We start from the raw sequence: 24,671 nt of genomic DNA on the forward strand, positions 1-24,671 counted from the left end.
GTGTCTCAGTTTCTTCAGCTGTAAAGATCATCTCATTCTTACCTCCTGATTCTTCAAGCCCTTGGGCCATTTTCCACTTTTGTAGCTGAATTTTTTCAGATTAATAAATGTTGGTGGAGGGTGGCATCCAAGACATAATGCTTTTCCTTTCTTGAAGAATTTTTTTTCTTTTGCTACCTCCAGAAGTTTCTCAGGGGTTTCGAGATAAACTCCAGTTAATTGTTAACTCTCTTTGTTGCAGGCATTAGTTATTAAAAACAGAAGCAGGGAAGGAAAAATGGTAGCATTGAGCAATCCCGAGGAATTTACAGTATCTGTGGCATTTACAGTATCTGAGACGTTGTCTATCATTAGGGCATTTCAGCCAACAGTGCACTGAGAGTCCCAGAGAGCATGGTATTTGATAAGGTATCAGGCAGGTGGCACACCTTTGGTAAATAAATACTTGTTGTGTTGGTCTCATTGGAATCTAGGCCTTATGCACTGGGGCCCATTCAGTGTTATCCAAACTGACCTCAAATGATGAGGAATTAAAAACTGGCTGGAATCTTAAACATGAATGGAAGGTAAGGACAATTGCTAAGAGGAGAAAAGCAAATAATAATTGCTAACTCAACAGCCAGATGAAAGATTGCTGAAGGTGACAGGGACTAGGTGGTACAGTAGACAGGGCACTGGACTTGGGGGTCAGAAGGACCTGAGTTCAAATCCAGCCTGAGCTACTGACTGGATGTTTGACACTGGGCAAGTCACTTAACCTCTCTCAGCCTCAGTTTCCTCAATTGTAATATAAAGATAATGTGACACCTATCAGGAAACTATTGATAATAAAGTCCCCTTAATCCCCAAAAGATTTATAGCAGCTCTTTTTATGACAGCAAAGAATTGGAAACAAAGTAGATACCTATCAAATGGGAAATGGCCAAACAGATTGTGGTACATGGATGTGACTCTTATCACTCTGTAAGGAATGATGAACATGAAGGATTTAGAGAAGAATGAACAGAACCGAAAAGAATTTCAAATGAACTTATAATTATTAATAACGTCCCAGAGAAGAATTAAGAAAAGGTACCTCTTACTTTTGCAGAGTTCCAGAATTGGGGGGCTGTAGGTGTGGGACATTTCATATATTCTCAGGCACAGTAGATATATGTTGATTAGTTTCACCAAAATGCTATATTTCTCTTTTTCAATCTGCCTTGTAAGGGATGGAGGGAATAGCACAGGCCTGCATAACCTATTGCTCGCCAAAGGATTTCAGGCAGCCCGCAAAAAATGGAGGTTTTCCTCTACCTTTTTCATGGGCCACCCAAAATCCTTTGGCATGCCACAGGTTGTGCAGGCCTGGAATAGAGTATACTTGGAAATAAATGTGACATGAGGACAAAAAATATCAATAAAAACTTTTTTTTTTCTAATAACCAATGAGAAGTAACATAGTATATTGGCAGGTATTCCAAGAGAAGACTCAGGGGGCCTAATTCTGGTCTGGCCTCTGCCTAAAGTTTGTACTGTGGTCTTAAACAAGTCTCTTCCCCTCTCTGCCTCTCATTTTACCCTTTGCTAAGTCATCTATAAGATTTTTGTTTCTTTGTTTTTTCTTTCCCAATTCTGATGATCTGTGATTCAGGACTTGATGTTGGGACGCAGATGTGCCGCTTTCTAGTTGGGTCACGTTGGACATATACTAATAACAAAAATAATAATGATGATAATGGCTATCATTCATAATCATTTTAAGGATTCCAAAATGCTGCATGTCAGTTGTTTCATTTTATCCTCACAACAACCCTAACAGGTAGATATTATGATCCCCATTTTACAGATGAGGAAACTGAGACAAACAGAGGTTAAATGACTTGCCCAGGTTCACACAGGTAGTATCTGAGTCCAGGTTTAAACTCAGGTTTTCCCAACTCCATTTCTAACACACTTACCCACTCTGCCTCTCATGGTCTCGGTCTTATCATCTGTAAAATGAAGATAATGGGTACATACACTCGCTAACTTATAGGGCAGTTGTGAGGAGAAGTTTCTGTAATCTCCCTTCAGCAGTGTGGTGTAGTGAATGTCTGGACCACTGGGTTTCAAGTCAAGAGGACTTGAGTTAGAATACAGGCTCCATTGGTTATTAACTGTGTGACTTTGGGTAAGTCATTTTATCTTCAACTTCTTCATCTGTAAAATGAGGTTGTTGAATTAGGTCATCACTAAGGTTCCTTTTTACTTGGAATGCTGTGGAGTCCTCTCCAGTCCTAAATCCTGTGACCTTAAAGCAGTATATAAATTTGAAAGTATTAGGCTACGAATGAAGAGACTCAAATATAGTGGATCAGATCAGAACTTCTCTGTTTAGCTCGTAAAGTGCAACCCAGCGGCCCTGATCTATCTTTCTAGCCTCCACGTACGTTACTCCCCCTCAGGAACAGTTTTTTTCCCTTTTCTTTGTATCCTCAGGCTCAGCATTGTGCCTGATACATACTACTTAACGAATGCTTGTATTGACAGACTGGTTGTCTGTGCAGTCCAGCCAGACTGGCCCTTCTTTTCTAGGTCACTCACATAAGATGCTCCACTTCCCATCTCAGTGTTTTCACTGGCTGTTCCCCGTGTTTGAAATGTCCACACTCCTCACCTCCACCTTATAGAGCCCCTCTCTTCAGGTCAGAGCTTCTGTGTGAAGCCTTTCCTCGTCGCCTCAAATTCCACTGGTCTCCATCCCAATCTACCGCATATTTAACTACTGTATTTGCTATTTACTGTATTTCTGTTCTGTATCATCTTTCCCTTCCCCTCTCTTCTCCTCTCATCACCTCCCTTCCTTTCCCCTCCCCTCCCCTCTTCCATTCTGTATATACTTGTATTTGTACTTGTTTCCCCCACTAGAATATAATCTCCTTTTGAGTAGGGATTATCTCATTCTTTGTACTCCTGTCCCACCATGAGCACAAGGCCTGGCACATAGTAGGCACTTAATAGATGTGCATTGATTGGTTGACATCTGGGCTCTCTGGGAAGTCCTTGAGACATTTTTAGCCTCCTCACAGCCTCAGTTGTGGGTAGTCCAAGAGCAGCAGAGCCTCTCACAACTGCGGAGGTTACAGGAAGCTCACCTTCCTGTGGTTCCTCCCAATGACACTGGCTCTGTTGTGTGCCCCCAAGGCCCCACACATAATAGATTTGTATTGCTGTTTCCATATTAACAAGAGCTGACGTTTCAGTAGGGCCTTATGCCATATAAAACACTCATCATCCCATTCGATCCTCTGTGTAGCCCCGTGAGATGAGCTGGTACACATTTTTGTGGCTCACATGATGGAAGTCCTAGGACTTGGACTCTGGCTCTTCCTACCATGCGAGGATCTCTGCTTGCAGCCACTTAGTAAGCCATACCATTGAACCACCCAGGTGTGCCTAAACCAGGAGTGGGGAACCTGCGGCCTGATGGCCACATGTGGCCCTCTAGGTCCTCAAGTGCAGCCCTTTGAATCCAAACTTCACAGAACAAATCCCTTTGATAAAATGATTTGTTCTGTAAAACCTGGGCTCAGCCAAAGGCTGCACCCGAGGACCTAGAAGGCCACATGTGACCTCGAGGCTGCAGGTTCCCTACCCCTGGCCTGAACCATTGGAGCATCAGTGGAATAGGCAGAGCCCTCCCTTTCAAGGGGAGGCAGTCACAGATTTAGAGCTGGAAGGAACCCCAAGACCGTCAGCCCCCGCATTTTGCAGAGGTGGAAACAGATCCAGGGAAGTGAACTGACCCGTCCCAGAACACACAGGTGGTAAGTGACAGAGCCTGAATCCTCTGACTGGAGACCCCACTCTTGTTCAGTCATCCCATACTGTTTGGAGAGTGGGAGTCCTTTGTAGGGATGGGCAGTGAGTAGCATAGAGAAGGAAAAGGGCAGGGCGAGAACGAGGGAAACAGAAGGTAGTTCAGTTTGGCTCAGACGTACAGGCTGAGAAAGGATGTAAAGTGAAGTAAATCTAAATGTTAACCAGCTTTGTGACTGTGGGCCAGGCCGGTCACTTTCCTGTGCCTAAATTTCTCCATCGATAAAATGGGTTAGGTATACCTAATTTTCTTTCTTGCTATGAAATTCTGTGATTCATCACTTATAATAGCTTACAGAGAAAAGTGCTGAGCCAGAGGAAGTTTGGGTACCTTCCCCAGGGAGCACAAGGGATGCAATCCCCTGGGTCCAAGCTGAAGAGTTTTTGATTAGCACAGTGAGTCACGTCTAAGAGCCACACACTGAATATCTTTTTTTTTTTTTAACAAGACTGTGAGATCGAGCTATTAGAACAAGTCATAATAATAGGTCACATTTCTGAAGTGTTTGGAAGATTTCCATCCCAATGATGGAGGTGAGAAGAATAAGCATTATTATCCCCATTTTACAGAAGAGGAAACCGAGTTCCGAGAAATGAAGTCATTTGTCCATGGTCACAAGGCCAGTGAGGAGCAAATTGAGGATTTGTACCCAAGCCAAATTCCACTTCTTTAGAATAAAATCTATGGAAATTCAGGGACATTATGTCTCTCTCCACCACCCCCCCAAACTGTATTTTATTTTTTCCAATTACATTCAAAGTCAGCATTTACTTTTACAAGATTTTGAGTTCCAAATTTTTTTCTCCCTTCCTTCCCTCCCCCCACCAAAGATGGCATTTAATCTAATATAGGTTTTACATGTGTAATGATATTAAACATATTTCCACATCAGTCACGTTGTGAAAGAAGAGTCAGAACAAAAGGGAAAAAACCATGAGAAAGAAAAAAAAGAGAAAATAGTATGCTTTGATCTGCATTCAGGCTCCATAGTTCTTTATCTGGATGTGGATGGCATTTTTCAGGTAGGGTATCTTAAAGAAGTAGAGGCAGCTAGATAACTCAATGCTGGACCTGGAGTCAGGAAGACCTGAGTTTGAATCCAGGTCTCAAGATACTCACTGGTTTGCCTTAATCGGCTTGAGAAGGAAATGGCAAACCACTCCAGTATCTTTGCCAAGAAAAGCCCCTGGACAGCATTGGCATGCCATGGTCCTCAGGATCACAATGGGCCAGATGCAACTGAGTAACAACCATCTTAAGAGATGACCCGGGCCCATATTTTTATCCCTGCTTTATAGATTGGGAAGTTGTGCCTCAGCTGGTGAAATGAGCAGAGCCAGGACGTGCACCCGGGAATACTGTTGCTGATCAAATGCTTTACTGTGTGTAAAGAGCTTTGCAAACCAAAAGGTGCTTTATTAATGCTAGCTTTGGATGATGATAATGGTGGTGGTGGTGCTGCTGCTGCTGCTGGTGGTAGTGGTGGTAGAAGAGAGCATAGACGCTTTTTTTTTCCCATCAAGGCTGGAATTTTATTGACCTGAGTCGGCTCACCCTCTTTAAGCAGTCTGATCTTACCATACTGGTGCTTGCCTTATTGCAGATGCCTGATTGACTTTCGCCACCATCCTCAGCCTCCCCAGCAGTGGAGATGACAGCTATACGCCCCCCTGCCTGGCTAAAACGAGGGCTCTCAAAGCTGGAGGGAACCATAGGAATCCTCTAATTCCACATCCTTCATCAGGGAATTCAAGTTTAAGATGATCCCCTAGTGCATCCAGTTAGTTGTCTTTCTCCCCTCTGGTAATATGTGGTGGCATGGTGCTCCCATTTCCATGCACGGCACTTCCGGAGGCGGAATGTTGTCTAGCTCTGTGCTTTAGGCCATCATTTCCTCTCATTGAACATTAATTCCTAGAAGATGCAGGGTAACTTTGATCATGATGGATTTCAGCCTTCAGTGCTTCTAGGGACTTTGGATAACCTCAGGAGTCCCTCGTTTCAGCTAACAGTTCAGCACCACTTAACCTGAAAGCCAGGGTTAATAGGTGCAATTTATTATATCCCCAAATGCTGGAGTTATTATCTCACAGCATAGTGTTAGAGTTACTGAAACAAAACTCGGCAAGGGTCTGAAAAGTCATCTGGACCCATTTTATCAATGAGTAAACTGAGTCCTGCAGAGAGGTAGCGTCTTGCCCAGAGTCATCCAGTGAGTTAGTGACAAAGCCACGACCAGAATCTGGGTCTCATGACTCCCCATTTAGTGATTTTCCACCATACATTAGTACAGGGGTTTGTGACATTTATGTGTTCTGGACTCCTGGGGCGGTCTGGTCAAGCCAATGAACTCTTTTTCTCAGAATGTTTTTAAATGCACAAAATTAAAATCACAGAATTACAAAGGAAACCACTATATTGAAATACAGTTATCAGAATATTTTAAAAACCAAGTTTTTAGACTCCCTGTTAAAAACTCCTAGTATAGAAAGAGAAAAGAAGAGTCCAGGCGACTCTGAGTTCTTAAAGGTTACCCCAGTAGTGCACAGGCTGTGGCAGGTGCTGCCAGACTGTAAAGGTGTCAAAGTGTGGACCTGCCTGGCATGCAAATGTGGCTGTCATTCCAGAAACATCATAGCTTAATCAAGAGAGGCTCGTCATCCATGCTTCAGCTACTAGGGGGTGGCCTTTTTTGGCCATAGCCATTCAGAAAACCCTTTTCTAAGACATGAAAAGGTTGTGATCTATGTAGGTGGAGGAAGACTCGCTATGCTCCTTAAATCACAGAGCCATGAAGTGTTGAAGTACGTCTCCCCATGGATGTTAAATCATTCAGCATGGGTTTCTCACCGGTCTTTGAAGGCCAGGCAGAAGGTTGTAGGGGAGGGAGGGATGAAATGTTACTTTGTTTTTTCCTGAAAGTTCACTGTCTTTTCTTCTCTCCTTGAGAAAGTCTCATTGAGGGGCCTAGCCCCAGATTCTTGCACAAAATACCTGTGTAACAACCTTAATGGGAGCTTAGATGTCGGGGAGAGAATTGTAAGACGCAAAGGCTGCCAGCTTCTATCTGAATCTGTCCATCAATCAGCAGACATTTACTATGTCTACTATGTGGGCGCCATTGGGCAAGATGTTGGGAGTACAAAGACAAAAGTGAAACCATCCCTGCTAAATCTTTTAAATAATTATTCATTTATGTAACAAATGATTACTGAATATATCTTCTGTGGGCAGGGCAATTAAAGATGAATGGAGCTGGGTCTCCAAAAGAAGGGTGGTTGACTTATCAGCTTTGGGAGAGAATTCTTCCAGCTATGGATTGGGCAGCATGCCTTCTGAAGTCCATGCCAGGGTCACACAGCAGCTTCATGGGGGGGGGATTCCAGGACTTGATCTTCATTCCTACAACACCAAGTCCAGGGCTCTTTCTACCAGCTTTCAGTTCCCTAGGTTTATATTCCCATCTGAGATTCAGGGAATATTATAAAACCTGGTCCATGCCATGGCCTCAGAAACTATGTAGTCTAGTGAGAAAAGAAAGCATTGTAGACTAATGCCTGTAAGGAAGGTGTTCTAAGTGTTATGTGTTGAAAGGATAGGGAAATGGAAAGTATGGAGGATTTCTTGGTGTGGTGAGAAACCTCTCCTATACATGAAGCTCAGCACCTTCTCTGAAACTTAAAGCTTGGAGAGTTGTTCAGAGGACTGAAAGATTAAGTATGTTTTCCCAGGCTCACACAGCAAATGTGCTGGAGTAGAACTGAATCCAATCCAGGCTTCCTGGCTCTGAGAACAGCTCTCTGTCCCCCACAAAATGCACAGTGAAGATAGGGCTTTAGGAGCTCAGAGGAGAGAGAGCTTCTCCCCATGAGACAGAGGAAGGAGGGGTGCCAGGGAAGGCTTGATAGAAGGGGGTCTGAGGTAGGTATTGAAGAATTGGTGGGATTCTGATGTTTCCTGAAACTAAGTGCAAATCCTTATTAAGTGCCATTTAATCACATTCTGCTGATCTTTCAGCCTGGTTAAGTGGGAGTGGTTCCTTATTTCATATTGTGATTCTTTCATCTAATATGTTACCTCTCTTACCCAGCATCCTTTCATCTAAAAATATTATGAAAATGCCCTCTGTGTTTTCATCCAAATCTTTGAGCTTGTGGGTTAAAAATCTGAAGATCCCACTTTTGTTTTAAACCACTAGGTTGCAGATTGTTTTAGTAAATTACTCAGAAATAAGCAAGGAAAACCATTTCAGCCATCCCTGTTCATACTCGAAAGCAGAAGGCAGTCTCCTTGGGGGGTAGTGACTTTTGCTTTTTTCTTAGTGTCCCCAAAGCCTAGTACTGTAGCTGCTTTGTGTATGAAAAGCCCTCGTTAATTGCTTGTGTTGATCTGTCTGCTTTCTCTGCTTGGATGTGTGGCTAGCTGACAGAGGTAACCAGAATCCATATCTGATCTGCTTCTCTGGGCTAACCTCTCACATTGAGCAGTTGGCATAAAGTAGACCAGCATGCTTATGTTTTGAACTCTGCCTTGCCTTTGCAGAAGGACATGGGTTTTTATATGAAACTTTTGGGGTAAGACCTCAGTTTTCCTGGCACGTCGATCCCTTTGGAGCATCTGCTGCCACACCGACTTTATTTGCTCTGGCCGGCTTCAATGCCCACCTCATTTCCCGGATCGACTATGACCTAAAAGAGGACATGCAGAAAGCCAAGGTAACCTCACAGGGTCCAGATGTTTATTCTGCCTCTTCTGTCCTACCTGGTATTCCTGGAAAATAAACCTAGGGAACTGAAAGCTGGTGGAAAGAGCCCTGAACTTGGTGTTGTAGGAATGAAGATCAAATCCTGGAATCCCCCTATGAAGCTGCTGTGTGACCCTGGGCAAGTCACTGTATCTCTGTGAAATGGGGATGATGCTATTGGCAACACTTATCCATTACCTCTGTGGTCAAGTACAAACTCTATTTAGCATTCCAGACCCTTTCTGACCTGGCTCCGTCTTCAGTTTCCAAGCTTATTATTCATTCTTGTACGTTATTATACGTTCATGCATTCTGCGCTTCATCCAAATTGGCCTTCTTAGTTTTCCTCACACATCATGCTTCCTGTCTCATCTCTGAGCTTTTGCATTGCTTGTCCCATCATGCCTCATCTCCACCTCTTACAATCCCTGGTTTGTTTGTTTCTTTTTTTTAGGCAATTTGGGTTAAGTGACTTGCCCAGGGTCACACAGCTGGTAAGTGTCTGAGGTCAGATTTGAACTTCAGGTCCTCCTGACTCCAAGGCTGGTGCTCTATCCACTGCACCACTTAGCTGCCCTCATGGTTTCTTTCAAAGTTCATCCAAGTGACTTCTACTTGAGGCCTTTCCTTATGCTCCTGTCCCCTAGTGCCTTCCCCACCAAAATTGCCTTATTTTTATTTTGTATACTTAAGACTATAAAGAGTAGAGTATAAGCTTCTTGAGGGCAGGGAATATTTCATTTTTATTTTTGTCTCCTCATCACTTAGAACAGTGCCTGGCACATGGTAGATACGTACAAATGCTTGCTGATTGATTGATTCTAAACCATAAAGCACTGTATAAATATGAGTTATAATTAGATTGTAAAATGCTTGAGGGCAGGGGACTATCTTTTGCCTCTTTTTGTATCCCCAGTACTTAACACGATACCAGGCACATACTAGGCACTTAATAAGTGTTTATTGAATGAATAATGTGACCATGACAGGTCTCTTTACCTCTCTGAGTCTCCATTTCCTCATCTGTAAAATGGGTATAATAATGCCTATACTACCTACTCCATAGTATTGTGAGGCTTACTATATACACATATATAGCATTTTGTAACCTTGAAATGCTGTAGAAATGTCAACTGGTGTCATCATTATTGTCAGGATTGGTGGTTATGAAGCTTGGAAAAACAGATTGTTTTTTTGTATGACATGGAATTAGGTGGCAGAACTCAGGCTGACAATGAGTTTTGTGTCTTGAGCATTCTCCTGTTATTTGAAGGGCACCATTTGTGGTAGAGCCCTGGTGGCATTCTTGCCACAGTCTTTATTATGAAGACCCTCATTAGCTGTCTGTTGACACAGCACAAATGTGGGTAGTGCCACTGCGCCATCAGGACAGAGGTGCTCATTGTCCCTGGGATCTTGCAGTCAGTGGCCAAGTAGAGATCCAGGTGCTTCTCTGGGAATCATTGACCTATTTGTATGGCTTTGGGCAATCACTTCATTTCCTTAATCTACAAAATGAGAATAGTTTTGCCTATCTCATGGGCTTATTCTGAGTCCCAAATAAGATAGTGTATGTATAGCACTTAGCGTATCTTAAAGCCTACAGAAATGCCAGCTTACCTCATCTTCATATAACACTTTGTGCTTAGGTAGAGAACTGATGCTCTGAGTAGATCTTCTACTTTCTGGATTCTTCCATAAGACTGGAAACTCCAAAGCGCATCTGGATTTGGCCCTCAGTCCCTTCCTCTTCTGCCTTGCCCAGTAGTGTGTCTGTGGTGCTCTTCCCTCAAAGACACAGGAGCATGGGGGCTGACTGCAAAATCTTATTAGGCTTCTGGTCTCTCCCTAACTGATAGTCTCATTCTGTGTTGCAGGAGCTCCAGTTTGTGTGGCAAGGGTCTCCATCTCTGGCTGAAAGTCAGGAAATCTTCACCCATGTTATGGACCAGTATAGTTACTGCACCCCATCACACGTCCCTTTTTCCAACAGGTAGGTAGGTGTGTTTGGTCCCTGTCTGTTGTTTATTTTTAGTGTCTGCTATGGCAGGCTTCCAGCTATGTCAGGTCGGATCCTACCTCAGGGGCCACCTACTCTAACTCAGACCTGAAGGACGGTGCCCCCACCGTAGCGTGCCCAACCAGTGGTCATCCGGGCTGTGCTGGAAGTCCTCCACGGAGATAGGACCCACTGATTCCCAAGGCAGCCCATCTTACTTTTGGATATCTCTAATCATTAGGATATTCTTCCTGACATCAAACCCAAATCTGCCTCATTTCTATTTCTGCCTATTTCTCCAGGCTGGAGCCAGGGAGGACAAATATAATCTTCTGGGTGCTAGCCCTTTAAATCTTTTCCTCTCCACTGAGGCATGTCCCCTTCTTTTGACTGTTTCTCTTATGGCCTGAACTTGAAATTCTTCATCTCAATTGTCCTCTTCTTAATGCTCTCCAGCTCATCAGTATTTTTCCTAAACTGGCTTCCAGAATTGAACACAGTGCTCTCAAAGGCATCTGACCAGGGCTGAGCACAGCGGGATTCACTTCCTCTCTGCTGGAAGCTACACCTCTCTTAATGTAGACTAAGGTCCTTTCTGGCTTTCGTATCATGTTGTTGACTCTTGGTCAGCTTACAGTCCACTAAGACCCCCCCACATCTTTTTCGGTCAGTCTGCAGGCATTTATCAGGCACTTTGCTAAATGCAGGGATACAAACTGGAGTTATTGAGCAAGAGAGTGACATAGTCAGACCTATTGTTGAACAACATCACTTCAGCAGGCACCATGCTAAACACTAGGGATGGTTATCTGTCTCTCAGATAATGAGGGTCAGGGTGGTTTAGCAACTAGAGAACTGAGCCTGGAGTGAGGGGGACTCAGCATCAAAACCTACCTCCACCCCTGCCAGTTGGACCATGTACAAGTCATAAGGGTCTTCAGGCAAATTTCTGAAACTCTAAATTATAAACAGATGATTATCTCAAGATAGGGAGAGAGGGAGGGAGTTCCCATACTGAAATCACAGGTCCTTGACTTGTTGAGTTACATCAGATAACAGAGCAGAACTGTTTAAAACTCTGTCCCTTGTGAGAGGCCTTAGAGTCTGAAGACTTAGGGATAGCTGGAATGGTAGAGAACATCTGTTCCAATTCCTTCATTCAGCAGACTAGGAAACGGAAACCAGGAGGATCGTAGATTGTAAGTAGCAGTGAGAGGCTTAAACCCTGATCCTCTGTCTCCAAGTCTAGTGCCCTTTCTTTAAAAAAAAAAAATTAAATTTCATTCCACAGCATATGTGTCTTAGCATTACATTAATTTAAAAATATGAATGGTGTCCTCTTTAAATCCTGTGCACTTTACACTTTTTTTCAATAAATACTGTCTTTCCATACCAAGAGCAGTAAAATCAGTAGTGGTCCTATCCAATCAAGGCAGTGTGTTGAAATCTTTTCTTTTCTTTTCTTTTTTTTATTTTCCTTAGTAGCAAGATGATGCAGTGTATTTTCCCCAATTTTCTTTGGCAGTGTGGTTCATTTCATGAGTTTTACTTCAGAGCAACCCCATGCACCACAGTAGTACATTACATAGAAATAAATATGGGTCGTCTTAACATAAATATCCTTTTCTTTTTCTTTAAAAAAAATTAATCTATCCCACTACTCCCAATTAAGAAAAAAAAATCCCCCAGAATAAAGCCTTCACTCCATAGCTGCAGGGTCTGTCTCTTTCTGCATCTGCAGTTAATTCCCTCTCTCACAAGAGATGAGCAGGGTGTTTCTCTCCGCTCTTTTGGACTCGTTTCCTAGTGCTTTTCCCCCCACTGCTGCTTTCTCCTTGTGGGGGTTGGGCAGTGAGTGGGCAAGCCTAAGACTGAGCCCCAGCTCCACCTCGTGTGTACAGCCTGTGTCACGCCCCCTCTCTGCCACTCAGTTTTCGCAGCTGCCACGTATGTAGTACTTTATGAGTACAATACTTTCACATAGTTAAAAACAAGGGGCCGCATTTCTTTAATCATGATAATAGCTGTTTTTTTCTATAATACTTTAAGGTTGACCAGTCAGTGAGCCAATAAACAAGCATTTATTAAGTGTTTATTATGTGCCAGGTGCACTGTGCTGAGGATACAAGGAAAAGCAGAAATCCTAAAGGAGTATACTTTTTTTTTAATGAATTAATTTATTTTTAGTTTTCAACATTCACTTCCATAAGATTTTGAGTTTTGAGCTTTTAATTTTCTCTGGCTCCCCAAGACAACATGCAATCTGATATAGGCTCTAGATGTGCATTCCTGTTAAACATATTTTCACATTAGTCATGCAGTAAAGAATTAGAACCAATAGGAGGAACCATGAGAAAGAAGAAACAAAACAAAACAATAAAAAAAAAAAGAGAAAGCAAATAGCATGCTTCCATGTGCCTTCAGACTCCTTCTTTGTCTGGATGTGGATAGCACTTTCCGTCATGAGTCTTTTGGAGTTTGTCTTCGATCCTTGCATAAGGAGTACACATTTTATTTTATTTTATTTTATTTTTTTAGGAGGAGTACACATTTTAAAGGGGGAGAAAGTGACATGTAAATTATTTAAGGAGAAAATGAGGTCATATTTGTGAAGCTCTTTGTAAACCTTAAAGCACTATGTAAATGCTTGTTATTGCTTGTTACTATTATTACTACTACTCCACATACAATACATACAGAGCTCAAAGGCAGCATTAGAAGGGAAGATTCTAGCAGCCAGGGCTACTGGGAGAGGCCTCCCTGCAGAAGGTGATGTTTGGCCAGGGTTTCTCCATGGTGCGGTTGAGCAGGGAGATCATTCTAAGCCTGGGGAATAGCCATTGCATTGGCACAGAGACTGAGTATTATCATACAGAAGGCATGTGGGTCATTCTGACTAGGTCACAGAATAGGTGGAAGGAAGGAAGACTATATAAGAAGACTAGAAAGGCAGGAGAAGGGGCCAGGTTGTGAAGAGCTCTAAATTTCAAGTAAGGTTAAGAAAGTGCTTTTCTTGTTGTTGTTGTTGTTGTTGTTGTTAGGAATTGGGGTTAAGTGACTTGCCCAGGGTCACACAGCTATTAAGTGTCTGAGGCCACATTTGAACTCAGGTCCTCCTGTCCCCAGGGCTGGTGCTCTATCCACTGCCCCACCTAGCTGCCCCTCAAAACACTTTCTTTAGAATGGCCCTGGGAGATGGGTAATTTGAATTGTGTTCACTTGAATGTGTTCATTTGAGCAGATGTTAACCCCATTTTTCCTATGAACAAACTGGGGCATAATAATCCCTGCCCCGATGAAGTCTCAGGGTTGTTATGTAGATCAGATGAGCTAATGAATGTGAAACCATAATCATAACCAGAATGTTCCATGCAGGTCTAATGTGATTTGATGATGATATAAAGCAGCAAGCGATTATTAAACGCTTATTGTATCTGTGTGCCAGTAAGCGATGCCATGATGATTGCTGGAAAAACAAAAATGAAACAGTCCCTTCCTTCCCTCAAGGAGCTTACAGTCCACAGAGGGAGACACTGTGCATATATACATACACATACATATGTTTGTTTGCATTATGTGTGTGTAGATATGCACACATTTTCACTTTTGTATGTCCTATATGTATGAAAACATACATATATAGTGTGTTTATGTATATGTGTGTGTATCTGTCTATATAGATGTAAGTCTATAGAGGTAGAGGGACACACACACACACACACATACACACACACACACACACATACACACACACACAAGTATACACACATATTTGTAACCTAGAAGTAATATGGAGCCATTGGAGTTTATGGAGCCAGAAAGTAATATGATTAGACCTGCCATTAAACACTATCACTTTGACAGCTGTTTGGAGGCTGTATTGGAGATGAGAGACCTAAGGCTGGGATTCTAATTAGAAACTTGTCCTGTAGGTCAAGCAAAATGTGGTGAGGGCCTTCCCTGTGATAAGAAGCATCCATTTTGGATAATATTTTCCTATCTCCTTCTCTCCTCTCCTTCCTTCCTGTCCTCTTATTTCCTTCCCTCCCTCACTCCCTTTCTTCAACAAATATTAAGTGCCCCATCTTTGCAGAACTGTGTGCTGAGTCCTGAGAGGGGGAAAAAAAATTAATTACCCACTGTTAATAGTTGCAGGACTACAGGTAAGTCACTTCACTTCTTATCAGTTTCCTTACCTGAAAAATGGGGATAATAAACCCTGTTCTGCCTGCTTCTAGGATTGTTTTGAGGCTCAGATGAGGTAGTGTATATGAAAGCACCTTCCAAACTGTATTATTCTCTGCTAATGTAATATGGCATGATGATGATGAGAATGATGTCAGCCTATGAAAGAATATGAAGAGCTTTCCTAGTGATTTTCTAGAATGTTGCTCTTGACATGCCAGGGAAGAAGACATCTGCTGTTTTAATAGTCCTCCACCCATCAGGTGACCCCTTTTAATTGGATTATGCCTTAGCAACTGACTTTTGCGAGCCTCCACCTCTCCCACTGGACTCCAGCCTGTAGAGCTGCCTGAAAATTGTTTCCTAGAGACTGAGATGGTTCTAAGCAAAGTGTTTCTTCTCCATTAATCCATCTCCTAGAAACCCGGACCTGAGTCTGTCCAAGCCCATTGCTGGGCCAGTTGGCTTGGCTTCATGGCATGTGGGTGGTATTGGAGCTGCTGAGAGTTATTCACAGGCAGTTGGGTTCCCAGCTATGAGGAGGAGGCAGCCCTGGACTGGAAAGTACTGTTTTCGATCTCTGTTTGTGGTCAAGACTAAATTATGTCCTTCTAAAAAAGACTCTGGGCTTTATTGAATTGGATTTAATATTTATGGAGGGCCTGCATGTACTTGGCATCATTCCAAGAACATCTTGCCTTCACATAGGACTTTGGAGTGCATGTGACCTCCAGGAAGTTTTACCAAGATTGTAGAATACAAGGGGACATTTTTTTAAACCTTTCAACAATACCAAAGAAATGTGGCTGTAATTATAATTCACATTTCCAATGTGTTGGTAAGTTTATAAAGCACTTTCAGCACAGCAGTCTTATGGGGCTGGATTCAGGTCCTACACTTAATTGCGTATGAAAGCATGGGCAAGTCACAATGTCTCTGAGCCTCAGTTTCCTTTTTTTTTAAATGAGGATAATAATACTTAGCACCACCTACTTCACAGGGTTGTTAGGAGTGTTTTGTAAACCTTAAAGCATTATGTAAATAGCATTTATTATCATTATTCCCATTTATCAGAGGAGACAGAGGCTTAGAATCACTTAGATAAGCGACTTGTCTAAGGCTACTCAGCTAGTAAATGCTAGAAAGAAAATTCAGACTTAAGTTTTCTGATTCCAAATCCATAATTTTTTCTAGTGCTACCCCAGCTTTCAGCTTTCTTCCTTCAGAAAAGTACATAGTAAGTCAGGGAAAAAGCACTATGTAAATAGCATTTATTATCATTATTCCCATTTATCAGAGGAGACAGGCTTAGAATTGCTTAGATAAGTGACTTGTCTAAGGCTACTCAGCTAGTAAATGCTAGAAAGAAAATTCAGACTTAAGTTTTCTGATTCTAAATCCATAATTTTTTCTAGTGCTACCCCAGCTTTCAGCTTTCTTCCTTCAGAAAAGTACATAGTAGGTCAGGAAAAAAGAAGCAAAGCCTAGAGAGCATGCATTTGTTTGTGTGATACCCATGTTTAATTCCTACTCCCTGCAAAACATATCTATATCTATATGTATATATATATGTATGTGTGTGTGTATATATATATATGTATATGTATATGTGTGTGTATATATATATATAAAATCCCCCCCAAGGAAAAGGAAAGCTATTATCACATACAACCCTAGCAAAGAGATACCATAGTTTTCCTGAGGGCAAGTCCTTAAACATACTGCTTTGGATGGCGTAAGCCTAGGGTTAGAAGTGACCTTAAAGGTCCCCTAGTCCAGGGAAACTGTTTAAATATAATATTTGAATCTCATGGCACTGGGGATTGTTGTGACTCTAACAGGCACCTGTGATCTAATCTATCCTCTTTACTTTACATCTTAAGAAACTGAGGCCCCCAGAAGTGAAACGACTTGCCCAGGGTAACATAAGTAGTTAGTGGGTGAGCTGGGATTTGAATGTCAGTCTTCTAACTCTCATACCAGCCTTCATTCTGCTGCCCCTCACTGTCTGCTCTGCTTCCCTGGAACTTTAACTTTTATCTCAACTGACTTTTTGTTTTCAATAAATAAGCATTTGCTCCTTCCCTTCGATAAGTCGAGCATTTATTGAGTGTTGACCACGTGCCAAACAGTGTGTTAGAAGCTGAGGAAACAGCTCGTGCTCCTCAGGAGCCCCCATGCTGTCAGAGGAGACGGCCCGTGTAAGCAGAGGCAGCCCTGCACTCTCCATTTCCAAGGACCATTGGCAGGAAAGCCCTGCGTCAGATTCCTCCAGGCTTCCCCCCGTCCATGGTGCTCCCGTGGGGCGATGGAAAGGGGTGGGAGAAGCAGTATGTCTCAGGGGTAGAGCCTGGACCTGGGATTTCATTGGTAAATTCCCCAGTGAGGAAACGCTCTCTACCCATGCAGGTCAGCACCTTCTGGTATTAGAGAGTTGCCCTAAACACTTGGAGTTTCAAGAGGTTAAGTGGCTTGCCCAGAGTGGCCCTGCCAGTACATGGCAGAGGCAGGACTGGGACCCAGGTTTCCTGGGTCCCAGGCTGACTCCACGTTTCCTCTCTCACAATCTTACATTACTCTCTTTATTTAGCACCTTAGAATGGATAAAATGCCCTCAGCCTCACAACCCAATGAGGAAGGTGGATTGAACGTTATTAGTGCTGTTTTACTGAGGAAACGGAGGGTCAGATGCTAAGTGCGAGGGCGTGTAGCTAGTGAGTGCCAGGCCCACATATTTTAACTCTGGCCCCAGCCTACTCGGTCCTTATTCTTTTCCTAACAAGCTGCCCATATTTGTGTTACAGCGCCGAAGTGTGAGGGAATAGCTGTTATCAGCCCTAGAGGCTCAGGTGTTTTCTCCTGGGATAGTCATATTGCCCAGTCCACAAGCAGTCCTCTGTGGAGGGAAACAGCCAGGCTCCAACCTTGCTAATGACCATTTTGAATGTGTATGTATCTGTACATGTATGTGTGTATGTGCATGCATGTTTGTGTGTACATGTATGTGTGTATATAGTACGTGCATGTATTTCCTATGTCTTTCTTATGGAAGAAAGTTCAGTGGCTACAGGCCCCTGAGCTTAGAGGAAATACTGTTATTTTCCATGAAAAGGAAGTTTTTCCCCTGCTTTTCCCCATTTAGCACCAGCAGTTTGCTCGTTTTTTTCTTTCTGCTCCCCTTGTGGACTGCCCGCTGCTGTAATTCTGCAGTGCCTTAGCAGGAGGCAAAACAGCTCTCATAAATGAAGGTTATCTGTTCTGCGTGTTCAGCACCTCTGGAAGTGAGTTTGGAGGCTTTCTTAAATAGAATGGATCAAGTTTGGCTGAAAGACAGCTTTACTGTCAGCTGAGTTCTGGTCTCAGATGATATTCAGCTTTCATTGGTCTCCACCAATGCTTTCTGTGTTAATGGGGGCTTTATTTGGCTTGGAATGGAATCTGCCCAGGACCTGTTACTGTAGGGGACCTTGGAAATATTGAATTTAGAGCTGAGAGACCATCTAATCCAGCTCCCTGATTTTACAGCGGAGGGCTCTGAGGTCCGGCAAGAAGTGACATCAGTCTTAGGATTTATTGCTGAAAGGCATAGTAATAATAATAATGATGATGATAAGTAGTATTTATGTAATGCTTTAAGGTTTATAAATCACTTTATAAATGTTATCTCATTTGATCCTTACAACAACCCTGGGAGATAGGTGCTATTATAATCCTCATTTTACAAATGAGGAAACTGAGGTAGCCAGTGATTAAGTGACTTGCTCAAAGTTATATAGCTAGCAAGCATCTGAAGCTGAATTTGAACTTGGGTCTTTCTGACTCCAGGTCCAGCGATCAATCCACTGTGCCGCCTAGCTAAGAATACTAAAGCCTTTAGAGGTAGACTGACCTAGTTACGGTCACACTGTATAAGTATCAGGATCAGAACTTCGCCTCAGGTATTCTGGCTTTAGAACCAAAGCTGTTTTCTTTAAAAAATTAGTACCAGAGGGGCCAGTAGGTGGTGCAGTGGATAGAGCACTGGCCCTGGAGTCAGGAGGACCTGAGTTCAAATCTGGCCCCAGACACATAACACTTACTGGCTGCGTGACCCTGGCAAGTCACTTAACCCAATTGCTTCACAAAAAAAATTTAGTACCAGACAATAGAGTCACAGAGTTGGAGGTGACCTCTTCTCTAACCCCCTCGGGGAGACTGAGGAGGTGACTTGTCCATGGACACATTGCTAGTGAGTGTCAGAGCCAAGACCTAAACCCAGTGCTTCTGACGACAGATACATCTTCTTTCTAGAACACGGGTTCATAATCAGTTTTCTGATCAAGTGGGTTAATATTTGTAAAGAACTTAGCACAGTGCCCAGCATGTATTTGGTACTAGATAAATGCTTATTCCCTTCCCTTCCCCTTTGGTAGTCTAGTGAAATCTACAGACACCCTTCTAAGAGTCACGTTTTTAAATGTGCAGTACAAAATACATAGTATTACAGAGGAAACCATTACATTGAAATTCTGCTATTTTGAAATGTCAGACTATTTCAAAAACCAAGTTCATGGACTCCTGTTCTCGAACATAGTACATAGATCCTTAGAGCTGTCAGGGACTTTAGAATTAGAGTGTTTGGAAGAAGACCTAGAACGTAGGACAGAGATTGTTAGAGTTGGCCTAACTATATGGTCCCACCCTCTCATTGTATAGTTGAAAAAATACCTAAGGCTCAGAGGGGAAAAGGAACTTGCCCAAAGGCGCACGGAAAATTTGTCGTGAATCTTAGAGTTGAAGGTGACCATAGAGGTTATGTAGTCCAGCCATTCTCAGAAATAGTGATTTAGTACAAGAACCTACTTCTCCTGATTCCGTCTATTGCCTTTTCCTCTGGCTTGTTCTGGCTCCCTTGTGTGTCTAAAAAGATGGCAGAAAGCAAGGGGTAAGTTGCTCTCCAGTGAATGTAACCTGATCATTTGAAGAGAAATATTAGTCTCAATACTGGCTACCATTCCCCTTGATTGAAAACTAATGGACCAGCTTAACGTCCTGTAGAATCATCATGGGAAAATCCTCCTGGGCATTCCAGTGCTGTTGCTATGCTTAAGGTCTGATAGAGATCATGAGCCTCTATTTCCGTACCCTGACTTTTAAAATAATAACCACTTATGTTTATAAAGTGCTTAATGCTTCTCAGAACATTTTCCTGTCCATTATGTCTCATTCGACCTGGGCTGCCTTTCTACAGGGGCAGGGCCAGGAGCAGCACAGGCTATAGGGGTACAGTCTGAGTTCAGGTTATATTCTCTCCATTTGACAGACTGGGACATTGAATGAAAGCTAGTAACCCAAGGTCATTCAGCTAGTGAGTGTCAGAGCTGAGACTAGAACCTGGGTCTTCTGCTGGGGGAAGTAAGAGCCTACCTCTCTCTCCCTCTCCTTTCCTCCTCCTCCTCTTCCTCTCCCTCTCCCTCTCTCTCCCTCCCCCTCTCCGCCTCCCCAAAGATAAATGGAAAGAACGTTGACACACCAGTAAAGTCCAAAGTAAATTAAACACAATTACAAAGATTCAGCAGGACTTGAATGAAGAGATATGAGAAGGCATCCCCAATGTACCCCTCCCTGGAGGTGGGCGGTCCACAGCTGTTACACATTACACACATTTTTGGACTTTTTCACTCTATTGATCAGTACTGCTGCCTTTTTTTTTCCTCTTTCTAAAAAATACTATTCGTCATATGAGATGGCTCTCTCTGGCAGGGGGAGTAAGAGGAATACATGGGATAGCTGTGGTGATGTAAGAAACAGAAGATATCAGGAAAAAACTTTAAAAAATAAAAAAGGCTGCTGGGGCCAGGGGGTTTAAGTATGTGGACGGTCAGTGGCTCCTTGTTAGCAACAGGATAAGATTCAGACTCAGCCTGGCATTCAGAAGGACCTGGCTTCTCTTTCATTCCTGGTGTCTTATTTACATGATATATGTAAAACACTTTGCAAACCTTAAAGTACTGTACACGAACCCATTGTTATCATCATTATTATTATTGTTACCACACCCTTTCTGCTGCTGTGGTCCCCCACCTGCCCCCCACCAGTATACCTTACACAGTCTCTCTGTCTGTCTCTGTGTCTCAGTTTCTGTATCTCTATTTCTGTCTGTCTGTCGGTCTCTCTGTCACACACATTCCCCTTATTGCCTCTGTTCAGGCTGTTTTATCGATGCCCTCCACGCTTTCTCATCCTTCCAGATCCAGCTCAAATGCCAAGGAAATACCTTGAGTCTTTAGGGTGGTCACTGTAGCAAGTGGCAGAGCCAGGATTCAAACCCAAGTCATTGACCTCCACAGCCAACACTCTTTCACTGCACGAAGTTGGTTTTTTACTTGGCATAGATTACCTTGTACTGTTATTTATCTTTATTATATTCCTTGTTAGTAGTAATAATAATTAACATAATAGCTCACATTTGTACCATCTATAAAGTGTTTTCATCATAATACACCTTTGGGATAGATGGAGCAAATGTTATTCTCCCATTTTATAGATGAATAAACCGAGTCCCAGAGAGCTTAAATGACTTGCCCAAGTTTGCACAGCTAATGAATGGCAGAACTGGGATTTAAACCCAGTTTTCGGACTAGAAATCCAGTCCTGTTTCCCCAGAACGGTTGCAAATCTCGTGACGGAAGAAGCAGCGCCTTCGTCTTCCTTGAGTCCCTCACACCATAGGTTCTCAGTCAGTGTACTTTGATTGATAGCAGACCCTTTGGCCAGCCCAGCTCTTGGAGTAGCCAGAGTGCCTGCGCTTCCACGGCCTCTCCCAGTCCTTGGGCTACAGTGGGCAGAGAGGCAGCGTAGCCCAGTGCTTAGAGTGCTGGGCTGGGCTTCAAGGATTCCGGACTTCAGATCCCACCCGTATTACTTTACTCAGCATTCGTTAAGGGTCGCTTAGGTGCCAGGGACCATGCCAGGCCTAGGGGACAAAAAGAGCGGGGTGACCCTGGGCAAGGCATCTCGGCGGAGCCTCAGTTACCTCAAATGGGGATAAGAACATCTACCTCCCCTGGTTTTTGTAGGGACCAAATGAGGGTGTGCATGTAAAGAACTTTGTGGACTTCATCAGTCACTGTCAGTCATCAGTCAGCCAGTCAGTAAACGTTTATTGACTGCTCACAATGTGTGTGGCACCTTATGTAGCTCCTGTCGTATGTAGCTGTGTAGCTCAGTGTATAGAGTACCAGTCCTGGAATCTGCAAGACCTGAGTTCAAATCCAGCCTCAGACACTTACCAGCTGGATGATTCTGGGCACATCACTTAACCTCCGCTTGCCTTAGTTTCATCATCAGTAAAATGGAGATGTGTAATACCACCTATCTGTCTCCCTTGTTGTAAGGATTTAATGAGACGATATTTGTAAAGTGCTTAGCCCAGTGTATGGCACAGAGTAAGTGCTAAATAAATGGGAGCTGTTTCTGTTATCATTATTATTACGTGCTGGGCACTGTGCTAAGCACAGGAATAAATGTGAGATACTGTTATTGGCCGTGACAGGCAGTATGGGCAAGTGGAAAGAAAGCCCCACTTAAGAGTCAGAAGACCCAGATTGAAGTGGCAGCTCAGCTGCAGGGGCAGTGACTTACCTTCTCAGAACCTCTATTTGCTTATCTGTAAAATGGGAATGATAATACCTACCCTCCCTCCCTCAGAGGCCTCTTGTGAGGGAAGAGCAATTGTTACAGAGACTTGAGTTGTTTTTTCTTAGGGTTAAAGAACCACAACTGTCTGTTTCCTCCTCAGGTCAGGCTTTTATTGGAATGGAATTGCACTTTTCCCCAACCCTCCAGAAGATGGTGTTTACCCCAACATGAGCGTCCCAGTGACAGATGCCAGCCTCAGCCTCTACGCACAAACCATGGTGGCCAACATCAAGGAGAGGGCAGCCTGGTTCAGGACTCAGGATGTGCTTTGGCCATGGGTAAGGGGGTTAGAGTCTCAATGTCAGAAGCCCAATTCTCACATTTATAACTACAGAGACAATATGATGTGGTAGAAAACAACTCCAGGCATAGAATGAAAGCTCTACCTGTCTCCAAGCCTTTGTTAGCTATTTGATCTTGGGTCAATTACGTGATCTCTCAGTTTCCTCACCTGTCAAATGGGGATAACAATATTTGTAGTACCTATTTTGTAGGATTGCTGTAAGATCAAGTGAAATCAAGTTGTCCTTATTTCCTAACCTTCTTTCTTTCCTTCCTCCTTCCCACCTCCTTCCCTTCCCTTTCACTTCCCTCCCCCCTTTCCTCCTCCCTTCCCTCCTTCCTTTCTCCCTTCCCTTTTTTCTTCCCTCTCCCTTCCTTCCTTCATTCTTTCCTTACCTCCCTCCCTCCTTCCTTCCTTTCTTCTTTCCTTTTTCCTTTCTCTCTTCTTTCCTTTCTCTCTGCTTTCCTTCATCCCTCCTCCTTTTCCTCTTTCCTTCCCTCCTTTTCTCCTTCCTTCCCTCCTTTCCTTCATTAATCAGACACTTATTAAGTGCCTACTATGTGCCAGTCGCTTTGCTAGGCTCTGGGGATACAAAGACAAAAATAAAGCATTCCCTGCCTTCAAGAAGCTTCCATTAGGGAGAGAGATAACCATATAATGTGAACATATATAAATATGTACAAAATAAATACAAGGTGGAGGGGGAGGGGAAGAGATGCTGGAAGCTAGGGGGATCAAGAAAGGCCTTCTGCAAGATTTGGTGTTTGAACTGAGCTTTGAAGAAATATGGGGATTCTGAGAGGAGGGAGTGCATTTCAGGCATGCAGGACTGCCTATGCAAAGGTGCGGAGATGGGAGATTGGATGTCCAGGGTGAGAATGGCAGGAAGGCGGCTATAGGTGGGCAGGTCTTTGAATACCAAAATGGAGGAGTTTGTTTTTGGTGGTGGAGGTACGGATATTGTGGATGATAATAATAACTTATATTTGTTTTGTGTTTTATGGTTGCCTAGCCCTTTCCATATATTATCCTAATAAACTCCCTCTTCACTTTTTAAAAAAATTAGTTTAAATTTTACAAAGCACTTGCCTCACAAAAGCTCTCTGGGTTCAAGATTGCAAGGATTATTATTCCCCCCTTCACCGATGAGGGATCTCAGGCCCAGAAAGATAAAGTGACTAAGCCTTGTCCTTGGGGATCTTAGGAATTCATTAACCAGAAAGCTCACGAAGGACTGTATTTTCTGAGTGATCTGATCAACCACTGGAAACTTCCTTATTCCTCTTGAAGGAACCTTGGAATCGTCTCATTAGTAGTGGTGGGTTATGGTTTGGTGATTGCCCATCCATTTGGAAAAATGATACCTGGCAGGTGCCAGGAGTTTTTTACTTTTTTAAATGCAGTTTTGTTTACAACTTTGCTTATAACAGCCTGGGAGGGCAGGCCAGGTCACAGGGCAGGTGGTAGTGTCTGCAATTCACGGATGAGAGGACACAGGTGAAACAAATGACTCATCCAGAATTGCTCAGCTAGTGAGCGGCAGAGCTTGGGCTAGACCCCAGATCTCCCAGAACAGGCTCTTTTGGCCTCATTATGTTCACTGAAGCTAGTAGGACACATTCAAAGATGACCCTTCAACCCAGAGATGGTACATTTCCGTGGGACTTAGGATGAAGATAATGATCCCTATGGCCCCTTCTAGCTCTAATGTTCTGTATTCTGAGGCTTCTTCGACCTCTAATGCTCATGTTCAGAGGTTCCCTCCAGTGCTAGCATTCTATGTTCTAAGGCCCCTCTGCTATAATGTTCTATGTTCTAAGGCCCCTCCCCTGTAACATTCTACGTTCTGAGACCCCTGCACTGCAGCATTCTATGTTCTAAGGCCCCTCCGCTGTTAACATTCTGTGTTCTAAGGCCCCTCTGCTGTGACCTTGTATGT

At 43.2% G+C, this 24,671-nt stretch overlaps 1 protein-coding gene across 9 annotated transcripts in view; it reads left to right on the forward strand.

Annotated features, from left to right (window-relative positions):
• MAN2B2 (mannosidase alpha class 2B member 2) overlaps nt 1-24,671 on the forward strand; it is an 81,280-nt gene that overhangs the window by 14,028 nt on the left and 42,581 nt on the right. For 6 of the 9 annotated variants that reach the window (XR_013484166.1, XM_078148814.1, XM_078148816.1 and 3 more), the window contains 3 exons: nt 8,384-8,556; nt 10,463-10,578; nt 22,550-22,727. Coding sequence is in view for 8 of the 9 variants with exons in the window: in XM_078148814.1 (XP_078004940.1) it covers nt 8,384-8,556; nt 10,463-10,578; nt 22,550-22,727 (467 nt within the window). In the remaining variant the exon portion in view is untranslated. Of the gene's footprint in view, nt 1-8,383; nt 8,557-10,462; nt 10,579-22,549; nt 22,728-24,671 lie in introns of those variants that run through there. The other 3 variants (XM_078148818.1, XM_078148820.1, XM_078148819.1) reach the window with 3 other exon arrangements.

Source organism: Phascolarctos cinereus, unplaced genomic scaffold (genome assembly GCF_003287225.1).
Source record: "Phascolarctos cinereus isolate Bilbo 61053 unplaced genomic scaffold, phaCin_HiC Scaffold_9;HRSCAF=440, whole genome shotgun sequence".
NCBI classification, from domain to species: Eukaryota; Metazoa; Chordata; class Mammalia; order Diprotodontia; family Phascolarctidae; genus Phascolarctos; species Phascolarctos cinereus.